Source organism: Oryx dammah, unplaced genomic scaffold (genome assembly GCF_014754425.2).
Source record: "Oryx dammah isolate SB20612 unplaced genomic scaffold, SCBI_Odam_1.1 HiC_scaffold_29, whole genome shotgun sequence".
NCBI lineage: Eukaryota > Metazoa > Chordata > Mammalia > Artiodactyla > Bovidae > Oryx > Oryx dammah.
The window spans coordinates 202,303-226,693 of record NW_024070213.1 but is presented as its reverse complement, the minus strand read 5'-3'; the positions used below and the strand labels follow the sequence as shown (position 1 = coordinate 226,693).

Sequence of the window (24,391 nt, the reverse complement as noted above, 5' to 3'; positions counted from 1 at the left end):
GAGCACTGGAGTGGGTGCCATTGCCTTCTCCGACTCTTAACATAAACATATATGATGTTATGGGCTTGCCAGGTGGCACTGGTGTTAAAGAACCTGCCTGCCAACTAGGGGACATAAGAGACACAGGTTCAATCCCTGGGTCAGGAAGACCCCTGGAGAAGGGAATGGCAGCCCACTTCAGTGTTCTTGCCTAGAGAATCCCATGGACAGAGGAGCCTGGCGGGCAACGGTCTATCGGGTCACAAAGTGAAACGACTTAGCATGCAAGCATAACGTGTAGTATTCTTTGGTTCATATCATTTCTGATCCCATGATCTTTCTTGACGTTAAAAAACTCCACTAATGGGAAAGCCCCACCTTTAGTGGCCTCTGCTGCTCTCTGCTGTCTCCTGCGTGCTAGCCGCCCATCGGCAGCTGGCTCTCCAGTGGGGTTATGTCTCCATCTCACTAGGCTTTCCTCCAGCACACGGTTCAGAAAGGCGCTGGGTGCTTCTGTGCGGGGTGCCATCCAGCGCAGTCCGGGCTCAGTGGCCCAGCGGTGGGGGGTCTTCCTGGGCGTGGCCCAGCAGTGGGGGGTCTTCCTGGGCGCTGCCGCCAATCAGCTCACATGTGGATGGATTCCCCCACTTCTCAGGCCCTCAGTGTCCACTGGGCATGCGTGCTGGCAGGCAGGTGACTCCTCCATCCCTGTTTTGTGTCATTTCTGAGGAAACAGGATCTCTGGGTCCATAGGCCCGAGTCCCTCTATTCTTTGGAGGGAATAGGTCAGGGGTCCTGCTGCAGAGGCGATGGGGCACAGCACTCTAAGGAGGGCACTGCAGGCCAGACTTGCGCGGGGCCCATTTCCTTGATCTTTGTTTTTGCCTCGATGGGAGTCTCTGCTAGTTAAGCCACGATGGCACAACCAGAACCGTCCCTCGCGTGTCACAGTCTCTGTGGGTGACCCTGGGCACTTCTGACGTCCTGTCACCTTTCCAGCAGTGCCGTGCGTTTACTCTCTCTGGAAAGATAAGAGGGAAATACTCCCACTGTTTGGAAGGTAACATATCTCCAGGCACTTTCCCACAGGGAGTGTCTCCTGGCAGGGCAGGGCTTGCCTCGATCTGGGTTTTGAAAAGTCAGGTGTTTCCTTTCCCCAGGGGAGGGGCCTGGACCTTTCCTTGGCCAGCTGTGCCTCTGGGACCCATCCCAGGCCTCAGCACCTTGTGAAGCTGGTGTCCTAAGGCGCCTCTGGTGGACACGTCTGCTCTCTGACCACAGCCTGGCGCTCAGATGATGGCACGGTCTTGTGGTGCTGGGTGGAGGTGTCGTGGGTACTGCATGGCCTGTACTGAGGTGCAGATGCTGGGATCATCTCCATCCTTGCAAGGTCGCTGGACCCCAGACTTACCCAGACACAGAGCCTGGGGCCCCCGCCTGAGGTCCACCTTAAGGCAGGGCCCCTTGCTCCCTCTGACTGTCACTTAATACGCCTGGTGGGGCGGGGGGGAGAGCACGGGTGGGTGAGACGCCTGAGGCTCATTAGGGCCCGGGCAGGGTGCCAGGGACAGGCCTTGGCCCTCTCGCTGCCCGAGTCAGGGAGAGTCCTCTGCCCCCAGCGACGAACAAGCACTTGTGACGAGGCGCCTGCCTTTGTCCCAGGAGCTCCAGGCTCTCTCCGAGTCTGGCCGCAGCTGGCACCTGTCCTGAGATTTACTCCTCAGCTGAAGAGAGGAGGAGATGGAGGAGACAAAGCTCGTGCCGTGAGCAGCCATGTGCTGCAGGGGCCTGCGTCCCGGAGAGGAGGGAGGGGCGGGGTGAGAGGAGGCTGGCAAGACCAGGCTGATGGGGCGCTGGGGCTGGAGTGGGGTCCTGGAGGTTCCAGGGCTGGAGGGGGGTCCTGGAGTTTCCGGGGCTGGCCAGAGGGGCCTCTGGCAGTCGAGATGGCCTAGAGAGCCCAGGAGGCTCTGGAAGGTTGTGATGAGCTAGGCCAATAAAGAGGAAAACACAACTTTTGGATCTTCCTTACTTTGTCTACTCATTACTCTCGATGGCATAAAAATGCCTTTTGACAACGGTCCCATCTCTGAACTCAGGGTCAAGAGGGTCCAGAGGCAGCTGGATGGAGGGGACTGAGAGCCACTCTCCCGAGTACCCCGTCCCCAGGAGTGGGGCCACGGCTTCAGGCCTGCGTCCCTCCCCGCTGCCCATCTGCGTGTGGACCGAGCTCGGGGGTCAGGACCCCCACCCCATCCCTCTCCTCAGGGAGACGCCCCCACCCCTGCAGAGCCGAACGGTCTTCTCGGGTTCCCAGTAACTTCACCAGGGCCTCCTCGTGTTGCTGCAGGTACAGATAACATCTCCCTGTGGGTAACTTTTCCCTGGCAGAGCCCCCGAGACTGGCCCGAGCTCAGTGGAGGGACCCGAGGTGAGGGTCTGTGGGGCTGCCGGGGCAGTGCTGACAGGCGCTGCCATCCACCCCTGGACCCGCAGAAAGAGGGAGGGGCGGGGGAGGGGCAGGGGCGGGGAGGCCCGAGCTCCTGGAGCTGCGAGGGTTTGTGCTGACCCCCGCTCGCTGGAGGCCCACACCCCCCCACCCCCGGGTCCGAGGCGTGCCCGCAGGCACAGCCTCCTTAGCCAGGCAGCCCTCTGGGCGGGGCACGTCGCGCGCCCATCTGTGGCACCTGGGAGGCACTCGGCCTGAAGCCCTAGTGTCGTGCAGCACGCAGCTCCCAGCCTGCTGCCCGGCGCCTCTGGCCGGGTCGGCAGCCCAGACCATGGCCCAGAGCACCTCGGAGGCTGGCGGCCTCGCCTGGGGTTGGGACGGGGACGTGGACGAAGACCGGGAGGGCGCCGCACTGACCCTGCTGGCCCTGGCCGTGGTGGCCGCCACGGCGCTGGCTCTGCATTGGTTTGGCTCCGGGCAGGACCAGGAAGCGCCGGGACCAGCCACCCAGCCTTCGCAGATGGGAGCAGCTGGGCCAGCCCTACCCCCGAAGCATGAGGTCAGTGGCGCTGTTGAGGGTCACGGCTCAGGGCAGGGAAAGCCAGGCCCTCCAGGACGTGGCCAGGGTAGTCCAGCTGCAGTGGGCGCCCAGGATCAGGAGCCCCTGGGCAGCGGAAGTCTGGCTGCTGCAGCCTCCCCTCCCCTTAAGACGCCAGCAGGGGAGGGGGCCAGTGGAGGGGCCTTGGGACCCCCTGAAACCCTCCGACGTAAAGGGAAGGAGGCTCGCAGGTCGGGCTCTGCTCTCCCGGGTGGGAGCAAAGCTGAAGGGTCATCTGCACCCCTCCTGATACACTTTACCCCTCGGGATCCTGGCAGAGAAGTGGAGGTGCAGGAGGAGGCAGGGGGTGTCCGATGCAAGGCCCCTGTCCACAGGGCAGGACGGGACAGTCGCCCCTGGCAACAAGGGCGGGGGTCACCTGCCTCGAGGGGGCAGAGCCCTGGCAGCCGGTGGGGGCAGGTGGACTCAGGACGGAGTGGCTGTCGCTGGCCAAAGCTGGATGCCCTGTCTCTGGGCTCTGTGGTGAGCGTGTGGGATGCTGTGGGTGCAGCCAGCAGCCTGCCCGCAGGCTCCCGGGGGCTCCTGTTCCCCCAGGAGCCGCCCCCATTGTGCAGCCTGCAGACTAGGCCCTTGATGGGTGTCTCAGAGAGGGGGCTTGGGGAGAGCGGCCCCCAAGCCGCCCAAGGCCGAGCTCTGGACTCGGCAGCCACAGCCGATCAGAACAAGGAGGCTGCGACCCTGGCCCCCAGGGAGTCTCAGGGGTCCCCAGCCGCCACTGGAGGCTGGCCCTGGGTGAGGAGGGAGGTCCTGGTCACCGGGAGCTTCAGCCAGGCCCCAGGCCCTGTGAGCCTATCACCAGAGGGGCCCCAGGGGGGACGCCCTCTCTTGTCCCTGGTGCAGAGGACCACAGAGGCCTGCACTGTGGGACGGGCTGGGGCTAATGGCTCTGGAGATCACGTTTTCTTCAGTTCAGGGCCTGGAGGGACAGAGGAGCAAGGGGCCCACGGCATTAGAGAAGGGAGTGGGTCCCTGCGAGGCCGGGCGGCCTGCGGTTCTGCAGACACTTGCAGCTACGTCTCCCCCGCTAGCCCCGCGGCCACAACGCCGCCATGCACCCCTAAATCCCTTCCGCCCCCACCCGCAGCGCATGCCTGCCCCACTCTTGTACCTGGAGCCCCGATTCCTCCGATCTCCTTTCCTTCAGACTCTTTGCCTCTCGGAGTGAACCGGAGTCCTGCTGCAGGGTCCTCCTCCCCAGCGCCGACTCCTGCCCCCCGGACAGGTGTCCCTCCTCCAGCACCACCTGCTGCCCCCGCCCCAGCTGCAGCCCCCGCGGCTGCTAGTGGATCAAGGCTTGCATCTCGGGAGCCCAGTGTGGTTCTCTGCAAGGACCATCAGCAGGGGCAGCTCTCAACCAGCTGGGGAAACCTTATTTCGATGGTTCTCAGGAGTCACCCCTTTCCCAGGCCAGAGAGGATCCAAGGGAGAGCCCCGAGGGCTGCTCTGGAGGGTCCCAGCCACCCGGGCACAGCCTCACCCTCTGAGAACAGAGAGTCGGCTGCTCCCCCAGAGGAGGACAGGCATGGCACAGAGGGGCTGGCCACAAGGGCGGGTCCAGGGGGCCTGGAGGAGGCTGGAGCCCAGCCACAGCAGAGTCACGCTGAGGCTGCAGGCATGCCCTCAGGCCCGAGAGGGGACAGAACCGAGGAGAAATATCCAGACTCGCTGCTGAGGGGAGCTGCAGAGCCCATGGCCTCCTTGCCGCCCCCAGAGCAGACCCAGCCTGGCTCTTCATCCTCTCCAGCTACAAGGCGGGACCCCCAGCCAGTCCCGAGGCCCCGGAAACGCAGCTTGTGTGAAATGTCCCAGAGCCCCAAGCAGGAGGCCAGCCAGACGGCCCTAGGGCAGCACCAGGGCCGGGCGTCCGAGGCAGGGCCTCGCCCTTCAGGCCACGGGCAGGGCCTCGGGGAGAAGCAGGAGGAGGCCCGGAAACTCACAGTGTTTCTGCAGAGGCCGGGAGGCTGGGGGGTGGCGGAGGGGCCCCGGAAGTCCAGGGCCTCCGCGGCGGCTCTGCCGCGATGGCTGGACTTGGGCAGTTGCCTAGAGGCACTGGCCTTGGCCCAGCAGCACGGGGACCCTGGCTTGGCCCAGGAAATCTATGCCTGGATGAGCGACAATCTGCTTCACGTGCTGAGAGACCCGAGCCTCTACCGGCAGCTGAGTGGGGCTGACCGGGAGCGCATCGTGAGCCTGCGCACCGGCCGCGGCCCGGCGGTGCTGGGGGCCCTGGTGCTGCCGGGCCTCTACGGGGCGAGCCGCTCTGGGCTCACACGGGACTCCCCTGCGGCGGAGGCTCTTGCCGTGGGGCCCGCGGCCCTGCCTCCGCCCGCATATCTGCACGTGTTCCACCCCGGAGAGAACGCCTGGTGGCCACTGACCAAGGTGCCCCAGGAGGCCCCGCTGCGCGGCTGCGGCCTCTGCACTCTGCACAACTACCTGTTCCTGGCGGGCGGCATCCGCGGCTCTGGCGCCGAAGCCGTCTGCTCCAACGAGGTGTTCTGCTACAACCCTCTGACCGACGTCTGGAGCCAGGTGCGGCCCATGCAGCAGGCGCGCGCCCAGCTCAAGCTAGTGGCGCTGGACGGGCTGCTCTACGCCATCGGGGGCGAGTGTCTGTACAGCATGGAGCGCTACGACCCGCGCGCGGACGCCTGGAGCCCCCGCGCGCCCCTCCCTGCGGGCGCCTTCCCCGTGGCTCACGAGGCGGTGGCCTGCCAGGGGGACATCTACGTCACCGGGGGCCGTCTCTTTCACCGGCTGCTCAGGTACCGCCCCACGAAGGATGCGTGGGATGAGTGCCCCTACAGTGCCAGCCACCGGCGGTCGGGCGACATGGTGGCTCTGGGGGGCTTCCTGTACCGCTTCGACCTTCTGCGGGGCGTGGGCGCCGCGGTGATGCGCTACAACCCCGTGACGAGCTCCTGGAGCCGGGCCGCCGCCTTGCCCCTGCCCGCCCCCGCCCCGCTGCGCTGCGCGGCGCTGGGCAACACCATCTACTGCCTCAACCACCAAGTCACAGCCACCTTCACCGTCTCCGAGGGGACCGCCCAGTTCCAGGCCAAGGAGCTGCAGCCTTTCCCCCTGGGGACCAAAGGGGTCCTCTGCCCATTCACCCTGACTCTGCCTGCCAGGGGCCCACTGCAGACTGCCCTCTGACTGGCTGTTCTCCCGGGAGACCCTGGGGAGGGTCTGCTGGGTGGGAGGTGCCTGGGAGGAGGCTGCGGTGCAGAACATTCTGCTGCTGTTCCTGGGACAACTTTCCTTTTCTGTTCTAATGAGCCTCCTGACTCCCCCTTCCTCTGTGCCTGCTCCCCCTCAGAGCCCCGGCCCCCAGCGCCTGTAAGCTGGTTGCTGGAATCTTACCTCCCACCGGACCCAAGCTGCTTCCTGTTTAATCCTTCCCTGGCTGCCTGGGGCCTCAGCCCGCTCACCCATCCATCCCCCAGGCAGAGCCCCTCTCACAGTAACACCCCACTGCCTGACCTGACCCGGAGGCTCCAGGCCAGGCAAGGAGCACTCAAGGGGGTGAGAAGGGAGAAGAGAGGAGTCCCCAGGAAAGCACCCTTGTCTCTGGGACTTTCTACCTGGCCTGAGGCCTCTGGAGTCTGGCTGGTTTTATCTTGTAACAGCTCTGAAGCCCTCTTTTGTCTGATTGACCTCAGGGCTGAGAATCCTTGTCTGTGAGTGTCCTGCTGGCTGTAACCCCTGCCTAGACCCTTGCCCAGGCCGGCCAGGACCACTCAGCTCATACCCGTCTGCAGCTTGGTGCCGCCTCTCCCTCTGGTTCGGCCCCTGCAGGAGCCTACCCCCTCTCCACCAGCCCCTCATTCGCTGTGTGGATTGGATAGACATCCACCATGGCTTTTCTTGTCTGAAATGGGGTCGTGGGAACCTAAGGGCACACCCGAGTGCCCAGCACAGCGCCGCAGACATGTAGCCGAGTCACGATGCTCTCCCCGTCCACTTTGGAACTCACTGTGGGAAGGCAAATAAACCCGCCTGAATGCTGCCCGTGTCCCACCTGTCTGGCTCCTTTCCTGGCCTCTTATTCTCGGTTCAGCACCACTGGCACTGAGCTCTTCTGCCTCATCAGAGCATCTGCGTTTCGCCCGTCTTGTGTGCTGCTCACAGGGCCTGAACGCAGCTGGGTGAGACAGAAAGGATCCCGAGGTGCTTGAAAATAAGTTTATTGAGAAACAAGCTCTGTGCCCAGGCCATGAGCTGGGGCTGCTGCGGCTCCGCCCCGGGGGCCTACTGCGCGCGCTTGGCCTCGCTGAGCAGCTCCTGCCACTTCTTCTCCATCTCCTCCTTGCAGTTGAGGAAGGCGTCCTCCAGCCGCCGCATGGACTCCGCCAGCGCAGGGTTGGTGCGCATCACCACCATGTCGTAGGCCATCCACGTGGCCTGCACTGCAACAGCCAGACAGGCCCTGGTCAGGCCACAGGGGTGGCTGCAGCGCTGGGCCCCCCGGCGAGGGCTGGGTGCCTCTGGGACAGGATGCGCTGAGCCACCCAATTACTCTAAGGAGAGAAAGCGGGTCAGCCATGTGTCAGGGGGCTCATAACAACCCCTATTAAATCTCCTCTCTACACAGAGCAGGAACGAACCTTCCCTACTCACCAAGTCTTAACTTCGGAATACACCAGCCCACAACACTAAAAGGCTGGATGGCAGTATGACATGAAATGTCAGGAAAGGTTAAATACAGGTCCTTACCCATCTGCGGTTCACAGCTAGTGGCTGCAGGGTGACTCCCAGGAAGTGCTCCTCCACCCAAGCTCCCATGCTCAGGCAGGGCTGCCCACTCCCACTCCTGTGAGGCCTGAGCCTCGGGTTTTCTCCTGCTCACGGGCCTGGGATGCCTGCCCGCCTCCAGCAGGGCACCCCTCTGCTTTCACGGAGGCCAGCCCAGGGCTCCTCCTTTCACGAAGGTTTGCATGTTCGGGTCAGGTGTCCCTTGGTGCTCACCACTGGACTGACCGACTCTCTTTCCCTCTGAGAGCAACTTGAGGCCAGTGCCCCTGGCCTGCAGGCGACCCTGTGCTTCCGGGACGAATCCAGCGCTGTGTGCAGAGACCCCACCTCACCCCTTCCCTCTGAGCACAGCCCTTCATGCGTGTGGTTCTCCCCTTTAGACCTAAGAATAAGAGGGTCATCTCTGTGTGCAGCAAACACATCCCCTTAGAACTTCTGGCTGGGCTAACAAAAGCTGGATACTTTGGGAAACTATATCCTTCAGGAAATTAACCACAGGAGAGACAGGCAGGGAATTCCCTGGCAGTTCAGTGGTTGGGATTCTGTACTTTCACTGCCGAGGGTGCAAGTTCAGCCCCTGGTCAGGGAACTACGACCCTGCAAGCTTTATGGTGCTGCCAAAAGGAAAAAAATAGGCAGATGATTAATGACGAATGCACACGTATGTCTACACACAGCACAGGTGAGCAGCGTCACAGACCTGAAGTTTGACAGAAAGCAGCAGCTGTGTGGTCAGGGAGCAGTTAGAGAAGACGCATGCCGTGCGCCTCAGCAGACAGGGTATGTGGCCATCTGCCCCACGGGGGCCCTCCAGCTTCAGCAGCGAGAGTCACTGGGGACACCGGTTAAAGGTAGACAGCTGGGCCCTCTCAAAGCTCAAAGAGGCTCTTATGTAGTGGGCTGGGAATGGTGCTCAGGAACCTCATCTTAACAAGCATCCTGGGTAACTCTGCAGGAAGCTCGCAGACCATCATGTCAGCCACCTGGACAGCAGGTGGAGCATGGGCCTGAGGCCAAGGCTCTCTACTCACTGGCCATGTGACCTGGAGTCCGAGATTTAAACTACTAACCTCGTCTCCTCACATGTCAAGGCCGGACAACATCCGGATCTCACGGCTTGCTGTGAAGATTAAATGGATGATGTATGTAAACTGCCTTGCACATATTAAGTGCTCAAGAAAGGAGAAACTCCTGCTATAAAATAAATAACTGAGGTATTCAGGACCGAGAACTAGGGTGGGTAAAACAAAACGAAACCAAAAAGATAGCTCACAGAAAACAAGCTCCTACAGACCTACAGAGCAGCTGAAATTATAGCCCTGAGTTTCCTGAGGCCGAAGCAGAGGGGAAACCGTGCTCAGTTACAAGACTGAGTGATGGGGCTTCCTTGGTGGTGCAGTGGATGAGGGCCTGCCTGCCGGTGCAGGGCTTGAGCCTGCTCTGGGGAGAGTCCACATGCCTTGGGAACTAAGTTTGCGCCCCGCAACCACTGAGCCTGTGCTCTGGAGCCTGCGCGCTGCAGCTGCTGAGCCCGACTGCTGCAGTGCTGAAGCCTGCGCACCCGGCCTGCGCTCTGCAGCAAGAGCAGCCGCCACAGTGAGAAGCCTGCGCTCTGCAACAAGAGTAGCCCCTGCTCGCCACAACGAGAGCGCCAGAGCAAAGCAATGAGATCCAGGACAGCCAAAAATAAACAAATAAAGACGTTTTTAAAAATAGAATGCTGAAAATTATCGTTTAAAAAGATTCAGTGAGTGTAAAATAAAAACAAACCCATTGTTTATGACACTTTTACCCTAAGAAAGAATTTTCCTATAGGTATATTTCATGAGAGGTATGCAATATAGTTGAAAATGTCCTTGACAACATCCTTACTTTAAGTACAAAGAGGGACTTTCCCAGTGGTCCGGAGGCTAAGACTCCACGCTCCCAGTGTAGGCAGCCTAGGTTCGATCCCCAATCAAGGAACTAGATCCCACATGCCATGCCAAAACTAAAGATCCTGCATGCTGAAACTAAGACCCAGCATAGGCAAACAAATAAATTAAAAACAATATATTCTCCTGTGTCTACAATTGTAATCACTGGTAAAAGAAAGCTAGGGGCACAGTACCAAAGCACACGTCAGAAAAGGCAATTCAGTGAGACACTAGAACATCGTATCAAGTGCACAGCTCTCTGTAATTTGATCCAAGGGAGAAATAGTATAGATAGGAAAGCCTCACAATTATCCTTCAGAAACGCGTGTCTCCTGAGGTTTCCATTCAGTCAGTATTTATTGAGCGCTTGCCCTGTGTTGGCATTTTACTAAGGCAGCCCTGATGGTACAGCAGTCTGTAAGGATGGACACACCCCCGCCCTCCGGAGCAGCTATACCAGCTGCAGTGGGAGGAGGCAGATATAAACACACAAGACAATCACACATCGTGAAAGGAACTATGAAGGGAGCAAGCAGCATGTATTGTGGCAGAGGAATGAGGTAGGGAAGCCTTGTTTTAGACCAGGCAGTGAGGGCAGGCCCTCTCAGAGGGCTTTTGGTAAGGCCAGCAGAGGAGCAAAGCCGAGGTCCTATCTCTGGTTCAGTCCAGTTCAGTCGCTCAGTTGTGTACGACTCTGCAACCGCATGGACTGTAGCACAGCAGGCCTCCCCGTCCATCACCAACTCCCAGAGCCTGGTCAAACTCATGTCCATGGAGTCAGTGATGCCATCCAACCATCTCATCCTCTGTTGTCCCCTTCTCCTCCTGCCTTGAATCCTTCCCAGAATCAGGGTCTTTTTCAATAAGTCAGTTCTTCACATCAGGTGGCCAAAGTATTGAAGCTTCAGTCTCAGCATCAATCCTTCCAATGAATATTCAGGACTGATTTTTTTTTTTTTTTTTTAGGATTGACTGGTTGGATCTCCTTGCAGTCCAAGGGACTCTCAAGAGTCTTCTCCAACACCACAGTTCAAAAGCATCAATTCTTCAATGGTCAGCTTTCTTTGTGGTCCGACTCTCACATCCATACATGACTACTAGAAAAACCATAGCTTTGACTAGATGGACCTTTGTTGACGAAGTAGTGTCTCTGCTTTTTAACATGCTGTCTAGGTTGGTCATAGATTTTCTTCGAGGTAGCAAGCATCTTTTAATTTCATGGCTGCAGTCACCATCTGCAGTGATTTTGGAGCCCAAGATAATAAACAGTGATTTTGGAGCCCAAGATAATAAAGTCTGTTTTCATTGTTTCCCCATCTATTGCCATGAAGTGATGGGACTGGATGCTATGATTTTAGTTTTTTGAATGCTGAGTTTTAAGCCAGCTTTTTCACTCTCCTCTTTCACTTTCATCAAGAGGCTCTTCAGTTCGTCTTCATTTTCTGCCATAAGGGTGGTAGTATCTGCATATCTGAGATTATTGATATTTCTCCCAGCAGGCTTGATTCCAGGCTGTGCTTCATCCAGCCTGGCATTTTGCACAATGTGCTCTGCATAGAAGTTAAATAAGCAGGGTGACAACATGCAGCCTTGTCCCACTCCTTTCCCTATTTGGAACCAGTCTGTTGGTCCATGTCCAGTTCTAACTGTTGGTTCTTGACCTGCATGCAGATTTCTCGGGAGGCAGGTCAGGTGGTCTGGTATTCCCATGTCTTGAAGAATGTTCCACAGTTTGTTGTGATCCACACAGTCAAAGGCTTTGGCATAGTCAATAAAGCAGAAGTACACATTTTTTTTTGAATTCTCTTGCTTTTTGTATGATCCAACATTGTTGGCAATTTGATCTCTGGTTTCTCTGCCTTTTCTAAATCCAGCTTGAACAGCTGGAGGTTCTCAGTTCATGTACTGCTGAAGCCTGGCTTGGAGAATTTTGAACATTACTTTGCTAGCGTGTGAGATGAGTGCAATTGTGTGGTAGTCTGAGCATTCTTTGGCATTGCCTTTCTTTGGGATTGGAATGAAATCTGACCTTTTCCAGTCCTGTGGCCACTGCTGAGTTTTCCAAATTTGCTGGCATACTGAGTGCAGCACTTTCACAGCATCATCTCTTAACATCTGAAATAGCTCAACTGGAATTCCATCACTTCCACTAGCTTTGTTTGTAGTGATGCTTCCTAAGCATCACTTCCTAAGCATCCCACTTGACTTCTCATTCCAGGATGTCTGGCTCTAGGTGAGTGTGAGTGATCACACCACTGTGGTTATCTGGGTCATGAAGATCTTTTTTGTACAGTTCTTCTGTGTATTCTTGCCGCCTCTTCTTAATATCTTCGGCTTCTGTTAGGTCCATGCCATTTCTGTGCTTTATTGTGCCCATCTCTGCATGAAGTGTTCCCTTGGCATCTCTAATTTTCTTGAAGAGATCTGCAGTCTAGCCCTGTCTCTAGGAGGCTAGTCATGGCTCAGCCATGCACTCTGACTACCCAGTACGTAGGCTCAGGTCCTCACACAGAAAATTTTTTTAAATGGTCAAGATGTGCACCTAGAAACAGGGTTCAGTTCAGTAAAGGATGAAGATAAAGTATTCCAAAATCTGTGTAGGAGAGGGGAGGACTAATGAGGGAGGCAGTAAGCAGAGTTATTTTGACAGTCCAAGAGGTAGGAGCAGAGAACAGGAATGATGAGGCCGGTCAAGCGAGGCAGTAAAGGGATGAAGATAAGCCCACAGGCTGATTCACATCACAGGCCAAATAAAAGAACTAACATTTTAAAATGTAAATGGTGAAGGTCTACCTTCTCAAATCTCAGGTCCCAGATGGCTTTTCAGATGAATTCTACTGAACTTTGAAGAATAGTTCATTCTTATCTGCTATAAGTAATTTCAGAAATTAGGAAAAGAGGGAAGACTGGTAGGCTGACTGACTTTTTAAGAAAAGCATTTGATGGATGCGTCTCAGTTACACTGTGGCAAACCTGAGAATAGAGATAAGCAAAAATGAAAACACGATTTTCCCTAAGCTGCTTTATTTTAAAAGAAAAGATTATATTACACAAAATTATAGGTCTGTCTCACATGAAACTAAATACGAAATCCTAAATATAATTTAACCAAATTTAACAATATGTTAAAATAATATGTTATGATCAAGTAGCATTTTTAAAAGAAATTCAAGGATAGTTGAGTATCAGAAAATCAATCAGCTTAATTAAACACAGTAATAAAAAGTAATAAATGATTGCAGCCATGAAATTAAAATACGCTTACTCCTTGGAAGGAAAGTTATGACCAACCTAGACAGTGTATTAAAAAAGCAGAGACATTACTTTGTCAACAAAGGTCCATCTAATCAAGGCTATGGTTTTTTCCAGTAGTCATATATGGATGTGAGAGTTGGACTATAAAGAAAGCTGACCATTGATGCTTTTGAACTGTGGTGTTGGAAAAGACTCTTGAGAGTCCCTTGGACGGCAAGGAGATCAAACCAGTCAATCCTAAAAAAAAAAATCAGTCCTGAATATTCATTGGAAGGACTGATGCTGAGGCTGAAGCTCCAATACTTTGACCACCTGATGTGAAGAGCTGACTCATTTGAAAAGACCCTGATGCTGGGAAAGATTGAGGGCAGGAGGAGAAGGGGATGACAGAGGATGAGGTGGTTGGGTGGCATCACCAACTCAATGGACATGAGTTTGGGTAAACTCTGGGAGTTGGTGATGGACAAGGAGGCCTGGTGTGCTGCAGTCTATGCAGTTGCAAAGAGTCGTACACTACTGAGCGACTGAACTGAACTGAATAAAAGGAGGAAACCATAGTAATATCTCAGTTAATACAAAAAAGCAGTTAGCAAAATTTAATAGCTATTACCTATCTGTGATTTTAGAAAATAAAAACTCTAATAGATTAGGAACAGAAGGAGACATTTTGACCTAGTAAAGGTAACATATCAAAAACTTACAGCAAACGTTATACTTAATGGGGAACCTGTGGATAAATTCCTTTGGTAATCAAACAAGGCTGCCTCTAATAATATTGCTGGTATTGAAGATGCTGGTAAATGGAGTTTAAGAATTTAAAAGAAATAAGAGGTGTAAGATAAGAGATAAAACTATCAGTATTTGTAAATTATGAAAGAATAAGGTCCAACTGTCAAGTCACTTTTAAAAAGACAACAGTTAAAAGGGGAAATATGGCCTATTAGATATCAAGATATCCTAGAAAGCCCTATTCAACTTAATCAATTAATTAATTTAGCTGTGCTGTGCAGCTTGTGGGATCTTAGTTCCTTGATAAGGGATTGAACCTACACAGTCGGCAGTGAACGTGCAGAGTCTTAACCAATGGACCTCCAGGGAATTCCCTAAAGCACAATTTTTTAAAAAATTGTGTGGTACAGACAATAGACCAATGGAAGAAAATAAATTCAGAGATAGACCTCAGTGTATATGGAATTTAGTATATGATGAAAGTAATACCAAAAATCAGTGAAAAAGAGAAGTATATGCCCTATGAATTAAAGACAAATATGAAAGATAAAATAACATTTATGGATAAAACTTTAGCAGATTATCTGTGACCTAGGGACTGCTTGAGCCTCAGAGATCATCGGGTAGAATATTCGTAAACTAGTTTCTAACAGTCTAAATGCCTCTCCTCATGCGGCTGCGCCCCACCGGTGCTGAGGCACTCGGGGTCTTCGTGGGGTCACGGGCGCGTTCACCAGGGCACGTGGGCGTTCACCAGGGCACGTGGGCTCCAGAGCCTGCGGGCCTCGGCAGTTGCGGCGCGTGGGTGCTCTGTTTGTGACTCATGGGCTTAGATGCTCTGAGGCATATGTGATCTTAATTCCCTGACCAGGGATCAAACCTGCATCCCTGCATGGAAGGCGGATTCCTAACCACTACGTCACCTGGGAAGTCCTGGTGAATTTGTTTTTATTGAAATATTTTTTTCAACTAAGGACAACACGGACAAATTTTTCATACAAATGACAGAATTGTACAATCCTAGAATTGATAATGAGTTAATGTCTAGACTATACAAGAAACTACTTCAAATCAGTAAAAGAAATCCAGTAACAACAACAAAAAAACCTGGAAAATAACAAGTGTTGCTGAGGATGTGGATAAATTAGAAACTTGTACGTTACTGGTGGGAGTGTAAAATGAGGCACCATTGTGTAAAACAGTTTGAGATTCTTCAGAAAGCTAAACATAGAATTACCATGCCTAGCAAGTATCCCCAAACAAGTATCTCCTAGAAAGTATCCCGAACAATAGAGAATGGGCTCTCACACAAACTCTGTGCAGGAGTGTTCATGGGGCACCATTCACAACAGTTAAGTGCGCGTGTGCTCAGTCGCTCCGCCGTGTCCCGTTCTCTGTGACCCCACTGGCTGCAGCCCGCCAGGCTCCACGCAGGCAAGATCCGGGAGTGGGCTCCCTCGCCCTCCCCCTGGGGGCCTCCTGACCCGGGACCTGAACCCAAGTCTCTCCTCTCCTGCACCGGCACTGCTGAGTCGCTTCAGTCGTGTCCGACTCTGTGTGACCCCATGGACTGCAGCCCCCAGGCTCCCCCGTCCCTGGGACTCTCCAGGCAGGAGCACTGGAGTGGGCTGCCATTTCCTTCTCCAATGCCTGAAAGTGAAAAGTGAAAGGGAAGTCACTCAGTCGTGTCCGACCCTCAGCGACCCCATGGACTGCAGCCCCCAGGCTCCCCCGTCCCTGGGACTCTCCAGGCAGGAGCACTGGAGTGGGGGCCACCGCCTTCTCCGGCACTGGCACTAGCACCACCTAGAAAGCCCAGGTAAACAAAGGACACAACCTCAATCTACATCAGTGGGTGAACACATGAAATATTATTTAGCCATATAAAAGAATACAGTACTCACATATGCAACAATATGGGTAAACCTTGAAAATAACTGTTAGGTAAAAAAAGCTAGAAACAAAATGCTACATATTATATGATTCTTCAAATGAAATATCCAGAATAGGGAAATCCATAGAGACTGGAAACAGATTGGTGGTTGCCAGGGGTTGTGAACAGAGAGGTATGGGAGTGATTGCTTAACAGGTAAAGAGTATCTTTTTTTGGGTGATGAAAATGTTGTGGAACTGTTACCGAAACTGCAGTCTGTCTGCTGCTGCCCAAAAGCCAGTAAAGAGGCCAAGTTGGTGGGAAGGAAAGTTTGCTTTATTCTGGATGCCAGCATCCAGGGAGGAGGGAGGGCACACATCTGTCCAAAGGCCAACGACTCCTGACTGACAGTCAGTGGACAAGAGCTTTTATTGACACAGAGAGCTACCTGCCCACAAAAAAATACAGTCAGCAGCAACAGTCATCTTAAAATTGGGCATCGGTGATCTGACCAGCACCATCTTGGTTGTTTTAGGCATAGTTAATCTTCAGTTTCAGGGTCCATTTGTCTCCATTTTTTGAGGCAAAATTATTGGAATTGAGGCAGCTTATGTCATGGCTACAGTCTGGCCATCGTGTAGTTAAGTTCTTCCACCTGGTGGGGGTTTCAGTAACTGTAAGGCAGCTCACAGGATACGCCTCAGAATATTATCTATAGCTCATGAAAGTGAAAGTTGCTCAGTCATGTCCGACTCCTTCCGACCCCATGGGCTGTAGCCTGGCAGGTTCCTTTGTCCATGGAATTCTCCAGGCCAGAATAGTGAGCAACTGTTCCCTTCTCCAGGGGATCTTCCCCCAGAAGGGGAAGGGATCGAACCCAGGTCTCCTGCATTGCAGTCGGATTCTTTACTGCCTGAGCCACCAAGGAAGTCTGCGAGGAGGAACTAAAAGTCTTTGACTGTGCTCAGTGAGTACGTTATTATTTGGTCTCCTTTGACTGTTTTCCTTTGTTTCTGCATGTTCTCACCTCTCTGATTATACTTATTCTTTGGCTAACGTTTTTCCATAGACAAAAAGCAGGCTGAGGACATGCAGGGGCCTATAGGGTCCTGTTCTGTTTCAGAACTAGATGGAGCTTGTGGTGGCACAAAGTTATGAATGTGTTATATACCACTGAATGTGTGTGTGCAGGTGGTCATGTCTGACTCTTTTCAACCCTGTGGACTGCAGCCCACTAGGCTCCTCTAACCATGGGATTCTCCAGGCAAGAATACTTGGGTGGCTTTCCATTTCCTCCTCCAAGGGATCTTCCTGTACCCTGTTATTTATTGCACTTAGTAAGGCGTCCTCCAGAGTCATCATCCATGCTGTCACAGGTGACAGGCTTCCCTTCTGTTTAAGGTTGAAGACTACTCCACTGGGGGGTATGTGAGCGTGTCGCCTTTCCTTTACATATCCATCCGTCAACAGACACCTAGGGCGTTTCCATACTTTGGCTCTGTGAATAAAGCTGCGATGAACATGGAAATGAAGATATCTCTTTGAGACACTGATTTCATTTCCTCCACTTCCTGGATATATACTCAGAAGAGGAATTGTTGATCATATGGTAGTTCTATTTTTAATATTTTGAGAAACCTCCAAGCTGGTTTTCATAATGGCCATACCAATTTCTATTGGTGGTGTTGTTCCGTCGCTAAGTCAAGTCTGACGCTTTGTGACCCGTGAACTGCAGCACGCCAGGCTTCCCTGTTCTTCACCATCTCCCAGAGTTTGCTCAAACTCATGTCAGTGACGCCATCTGCCCATCTCACATTACACCATTTACACTGGCTCTGTGATTCTATTCTGAGAGTGCATTGAATCTCTCCACCTCTATATAAAGCTGGCACTCCCGACTCAGCATTATCCATGACTGAGCTCACTCTTCCCCACCTCCTGTTAGACCTGCTCTGATTTCTGTATTCAGAAACTCTACAGTTTTCTCCTTTGCTCTTCCATTCAGCTAACTCACGCTCATATTTTAGTCTTAGTTGAGAATCAATTTACTCTAGGAGGGCTTTCTTGGCTCTTTATATCAAATTAGGTTCCACCTTTGGCTACCTACAGCACCATGTAGATTATTCACCCTTCAGTTCAGTTCGTTTGCTCAGTGGTGTTTGACTCTTTCTGACCCCATGAACTGTAGCACGCCAGGCTTCCTCGTCCATCACCAACTCCCGAAGCTTGTTCAAACTTATGTCCATCGAGTCGGTGATGCCATCCAACCACCTCATCCTCTGTCGTCCACTTCTCCTCCTGCCTTCAATCTTTCTCAACATCGAGGTCTTTTCAAATGAGTCAGCTCTTCGCATCAGGTGGCCAAAGTATTGGAATTTCAGCTTCAGCATCAGTCCTTCCAATGAATAGTCAGGACTGATTTCCTTTAGAATTGACGGGTTGGATCTCCTTGCAGTCCAAGGGACCCTCAAGAGTCTTCTCCAACACTACAGTTCAAAAGCATCAATTCTTTGATGCTCAGCTTTCTTTGTGGTCCAACTCTCACATCCATACATTACTACTGGAAAAACCATAGCTTTGACTAGACAGGCCTTTCTTGGCAAAGTAATGTCTCTGCTTTTTAATATGCTGTCTAGGTTGGTCATAGCTTTTCTTCCAGGGAGCAAATGTCTTTTAATTTCATGGCTGCAGTCACCATCTGCAGTGATTTTGGAGCCCAAGAAAATAAAGACTGTTCACGTGTACCCCAGTGTTCATGGCAGCATTGTTTACAACAGCCAGGACATGGAAGCAACCTAGATGTCCATCAGCAGATGAATGGATAAGAAAGTTGTGGCACATATACACAATGGAATAAATGCATTTGAATCAGGTGGATGAAACTGGAGCCTATTATACAGAGTGAAGTAAGTCAGAAAGAAAAACACCAATGCAGTATATATATGGAATTTAGAAAGATGGTAATGATGACCCTATATGTGAGACAGCAAAAGAGACATAGATGTAAAGAACATTTTTTTAAACTCTGTGGGAGAAGGTGAGGGTGGGATGATTTGATAGGGTAGCGTTGAAATGTGTATATTATCATATGTGAAGCAGATTGCCAGTCCAGGTTTGATGCATGAGACAGGGTGCTCAGGGCTGGTACACTGGGATGACCCTAGGGGATGGGATGAGGAGGCAGGTGGGAGGGGGATTCTGGATGGGGAACACATGTGCACCCGTGGCTGATTCATGTCAATGTTTGGCAAAAACCACTACAATATTGTAAAGTAATTAGCTTCCAATTTAAAAAAATAAATTAATTAAAATAAAAAAATAAAATGTTTGGGAAAGAAAAATGAAAATAACGTCTCTCACTGTTTCCATTGTTTCCCCATCTATTTGCCATGAAGTGATCGGACCAGATGCCATGATCTTCTTTTTTTGAATGTTGAGTTTTAAGCCAGGTTTTTCACTCTCTTCTTTCACTTTCATCAAGAGGCTCTTTAGTTCTTTGCTTTCTGCCATAAGGGTTGTGTCATCTGCGTATCTGAGGTTATTGATATTTCTCCCTGCAGTCTTGACTCCAGCTTGTACTTCATCAAGCCTGGCATTTCGCATGCTGTATTCTGCATAGAAGTTAAATAAGCAGGGCGACAAGATACAGCCTTGACGTACTCCTTTCCCAATTTGGAACCACGTTCCACGTCTGGTTCTAACTGTTGCCTCTTGACCTGCGTACAGATTTCTCAGGAGGCAGCTGAGGTGGTCTGCTATTCTCATCTCTTGAAGAATGTTCCACAGTTTGTTGTGATCTACACAGTCAAAGGCTTTGGTGTAATTAATAAAGCAGAAGTAGATTTTTTTTTCTGGAATTCCCTTGCTTTTTCTATGTACCAACAAATTTTAGAAATTTGATCTCTGGTTTCTTTGCCTTTTCTAAATCCTGCTTGAACATCTGGAAGTTCACAGTTCATGTACTGTTGAAGCCTGGTTTGAAGAATTTTGAGCATTACTTTGCTAGTGTGTGAGATGAGTGTAATTGTGTGGTAGTTTGAACATTCTTTAGCATTGTCCTTTTTTGGGATTGGAATGAAAACTGACCTTTCCCAGTCCTGTGGCCACTGCTGAGTTTTCCAAATTTGTTGGCATATTGAGTGCAGCACTTTCACAGCATCATCTTTCAGGATTTGAAAGAGCTCAACTGGAATTCTATTGGGGGCCAGCGTGAGGAACTCCGCCCATGGCAAAGGTCATGAGGAAGGAGGCTTGGCATACGCAAAGGCGTGATCCAGCCTCAGGAAACCCCCTGTTCCCGAGCATCTACCCCAAAACCAGAGTCTGTTTTATATACACCTCTGACTTTACGGGGGGCTCTCCCCCATAACCGTTTCTCTCGGAGAAGGAGTTAACTTGCAGCTCCAAGGCAATAAAAATTCCTGGGCGTGACAAGAGTGTTTCAGTTTACAGACTCCTCTGAAGGTTATCTAGCCCGCCTGTATAGGTTTGTCTGGCCACATGTGATTGTTTACAGCCTCCCAATCTGAGAGGCAGGAGATGTTTTAGCAATAATTGCTGCTAATTCCCTGCTCTGGATGGGACAAGGATGTCTCAGGTCAAGCCTCTCTGCTGACAGACTAGCTTGTGTGACAGGATTACCCATACTCCTGCCACATGATTGTTTACTCCCTCTCAACCATAAACAGCACAGAGAGTTTTGGAGTATTTTGAGAGTCTTAATTAGCATAGGGCTTTTTCTTATCTTTGAGTCAATGATTGCCACCAGGCCTCCATATCCTTAGGCACCTGGGAATATATTAATGTATTTGGAATATAGAAAAGGAAATATAGTAGTTTTAGATGTTAGCAATACTAGACTTTTTGAGTTAATGGATTTTCTCTTTTGTAATAGATTACTGTGCTTTGTTATAAATCACTGTGTCTTTGTTATGTAAAAACGTAACTTTATCACTATCTTAAGACTAAATAGATCTTAAGGGGAGCATTGGTAAAAAGATTTTCATTTGTTGGGCTGATGTTTGCTGTTAAATCTTCATATTCCCTGCCCGTATAATGAATATAACTAACATATAGGAGAAATAAGTATTAACCTTTAAACATATAGGAGAAATAAGTATTAACCTTTAAGATTAATCCTGTTAACCTTGGGTTAAATAAATTCCTTTCTTGATTGTAACTCACTACACCCTCACCCTATAGGAATGCAACTTTATCTGGAGGGTGGTGCCTGGTTTAAGAAAAACCACTCTTGGAAGAAATAAGGTTTTTGGTTATCAGAAACAAAGGATCATGGAATGTCAGCAGGTCTCACTCATGACCAGAAAATGATGTAACATCCCTAAGACCCCCGCGTGACTCTGTATTCATCCCTATGTGTAACAAAAGGTATATAAGCAAACCCCCAAATAAAGAAATCGGATCAGTTTCCGGAAAGACTGATTCCACCATGTTGCTTCTTTCTTGCTCCCGTTTCCCTGGCTGAATTCCCATCTGGATTCAGCCTCCTTTTCTCCACTATACTATCTGCTACTACACTATCCGTTTCTAATCTCTCTCTATATCTGTAATTAAATATGTATTTTTCCAAAGACGCTGACGCCGTCCCCCCGCCTTCGAATCACCGTGAATCCACCGGGGCTGGACCCTGGCAGAATTCCATCACCTCCACTAGCTTTGTTCATAATGATGTTTCCTAAGGCCCACTTAACTTCTCATTCCAGGATGTCTGGCTCTAGGTGAGTGATCACACCATCATGGTTATCTGGGTCATGAAAATCTTTTTCTGTACAGTTCTTCTGTGTATTCTTGCCACCTCTTCTTAGTATCTTCTGCTTCTGTTTGGTCTATACCATTTCTGTCCTTTATTGAGCCCATCTTTGCATGAAATGTTCCCTTGGTATCTCTAATTTTCCTGAAGAGATCTCTAGTCTTTCCCATTCTATTGTTTTCCTCTATTTCTTTGCTTTGATCATTTAGGAAAACTTTCTTATCTCTCCTTGGTACTCTTTGGAACTCTGCATTCAGATGGGTATAGCTTTCCTTTTCTTCTTTGCCTTTCATTTTAATACTTATCAAAATCTGTTGTAATTACTTGCTCAGTTATTTTTCTTCTTTATGTGATCATCTGCTTCTGGAACAGGGACCCCACAATAGTATGGCTAAAGACTGCACTTTTGGGAAAGGGAAGTAATCAGATCTTCTGGGGATTCCTAGATACTGCCTCTGAACTGACACAAACTCCTGGGGACCCAAAGCATTGCCAGCAGCATAGTGGTTCACCAGTCAGCAGACGGAGGCCCGGTTACCCATGGAGCTCTAGCTCACAGTGGGCTCAGTGGGTTTCTGAACCCATACCGTGGTAATTTCCCCAGTTCCAGGATGGATAATTGAAATATACATACTCAACAACTGGGAGAATCCCCATATGTATTCCCTAATCCGCAGAGTGAAGGTTATTTGGCAGGAGAGACCAAGTGGAGGTGACCAGAACTGCCTCTACCTGTGAAAGTAGTAAACTAAAGCCACACTGCACTCCTGGAGGGACTGCAGAGATCGTCACTACAATTAACAGCTTGAAAGACACAGCAGGTAGCTCCCACCACAGTCTCATTCCACTTGCCTATCTGGCCCGGACAGAAGACAAATCTTAGAGAGAATGACAGAGAAGGACTTGTGTGAGCTCAATCAGGAGCGGACGTCGATTGCCCGTGCTGCTACAGATGTGCTTTTGTTGTCTGAACAAATAAGCATATCCCCTGGTACCTTGTATGTTATACAACCTGAATGTATACGCTATTACACACCAATTATATCTTAATAAAATTAGAAAAATAAAACTTGAAGGAAAGAAATCTGGAGAAAAATATTACAAAATCCTTTGAGACATGTTAAAGAATATTTGAATAATTAGAGAGAAATACCACATTTCTACCTGAGAATGAAGTGAAGTGAAGTGAAAGTTGCTCAGTCATGTCTGACTCTTTGCGACCCCATGGACTGTATAGTCCATGGAATTCTCCAGGCCAGAATACTGGAGTGGGTAGACTCTCCCTTCTCCAGGGGATCTTCCCAACCCAGGGATGGAACCCAGGTCTCTTGCATTGCAGGCAGATTCCTTACCAGCTGAGCCACAAGGGAAGCCTGCCTGAGAATATTTAATGTTAAAAACGTCTTATTCAGGACTTCCCTGGTCATTCATTGGTTAAGCGGCCTTCTTCCAGTGCAGGAGACACAGGTCCAGTCTCTGGTCAGGGAGCTAAGATTCCACAAGCTGCAAGGCAACTGAGCCCATGGGCCGCCCGACTAGAGAGCCCTCAGGAGCCCGAGGGCCGCCCGACTAGAGGGCCCTCAGGAGCCCGAGGGCCGCCCGACTAGAGACCCTCAGGAGCCCGACTAGAGGGCCCTCAGGAGCCCGCGGGCCGCCCGACTAGAGGGCCCTCAGGCTGCAGGGAAGAGCCTGCGCGCCACAGCGACAGACCCTGCCTGCCGCAGCTGCCACCCGGCCCGGCCAAGTAAGTGTTGTTTAAAAGATATCATTCTTTCCACATTAGTGTACACGTTTAACACAATTCCAAATAAAATATTAAATGAATCCAGTATTCATCTGGAGAATAAACAAGTGAGAATAGGTAAAAAAAAAAAAAAAGACAGAAAGAATAATGAAGGGGGAACTTACTGATTAACAATAATGAAACTGGTGTGATAAACCAAAAACCTAACATATTATAAAACAAGTTAGCTATCTCTGCCCTATTATATGTAAAAAATTTCATGAGTAATAAAGAAATCACTTCTCAACTAATAGGATAGGATGGGATAGATTTGGGGCAGGGGTAGGAAACCCAGTTAGAATCTCTCCTCCTACCTGAGAAGTCTCACATTCTCAGGGCTCACTCTCATAAGTCGTGCAGCCAAATTTGTACTGGGAAATTTATCCTAGGTCATGATTTGACTTAAAGAGAACAGAAAGAGAAACTTTAAGCCTTGAGGTCAAGAGGATTTGGCTTTTTAATACTGTTTAAAATATGCATATATATTTGTATAAATTTGCACATTTAGATTTATTTGCTGGTTGGTGCTTTTGATAGTTGATAATTGCTTCTTTGGTGATTTTACCTGGCCAGTGTGGTCACTGGAAAAATGGGGCAAGAGCCTTCCCAGGGGCAACAGAAGCTAAAGACTTATGTGTTGGGCTTCATTTTAAATTTAACCTAAAGGGTAAGGTTGTGAGATTCATCCTGGTCTAAAATCATGTTACTTCTTTCAACAATGTTTGTCTTAACCTGTCCTAGCGACACTATGACAAAATAGTTCTGTTGCTTACGCTTCAGGTAGAAAAATATTTTAGTGTTCTCAACTATTAGATTTGAATCCATGGGCCCAAGGACATATTATTTACTTTGAGAAACTACAAAAGGTAAACTTTACAAAACATTTTAATACTATTTAATCTGTGGTTGCTTATATGTTGATAAAAACATAACTTTATCAGCTGATAAATTGCCAAAGCAAGTTTTTATAAGATTTGATTGCCCCCCAAATTAGACAACTGTGCAGCATATTTATATAAAAATAGGGTTATAAAAAGAGGAAAATATGTGCAACTAAAATGAAGGAGAGAATATCCTAAAGGGAAAATACTGGACCTTATACCAGTTCAAGGAATGTGATGTGGAGAAGCACCAAAGGGAGGGGATGCGGGATCACGCGCAGCAGAGCCCTCACTCACACCCCTCACTCAGGCCTCCTCACTCAGGCCCCCTCACTCAGGCCTCCTCACTCAGGCCCCCTCACTCAGACCCCCTCACTCACGCCCC

General features: G+C 50.5%; 2 protein-coding genes across 2 annotated transcripts in view; one reads left to right on the top strand and one right to left on the bottom strand.

Annotated features, from left to right (window-relative positions):
* The first annotated feature begins 2,756 nt into the window (after positions 1-2,756).
* Positions 2,757-6,200, top strand: KLHDC7B (kelch domain containing 7B). The gene has a single exon (XM_040233140.1). The coding sequence runs from the start codon at positions 2,757-2,759 to the stop codon at positions 6,198-6,200; it is 3,444 nt and encodes a 1,147-aa protein (XP_040089074.1).
* A 1,095-nt stretch (positions 6,201-7,295) lies between these two features.
* SYCE3 (synaptonemal complex central element protein 3) overlaps positions 7,296-24,391 on the bottom strand; it is a 21,003-nt gene continuing 3,907 nt past the window's right edge. Inside the window, exon 2 of the mRNA XM_040233539.1 lies at positions 7,296-7,453. Within this exon, the coding sequence (XP_040089473.1) occupies positions 7,296-7,453 (158 nt within the window). The remainder of the gene's footprint in view (positions 7,454-24,391) is intronic.

Excerpts from the sequence above, each read along its gene's own strand:
- KLHDC7B (XM_040233140.1), top strand. The coding sequence starts at position 2,757 with ATGGCCCAGAGCACCTCGGAGGCTGGCGGCCTCGCCTGGGGTTGGGAC.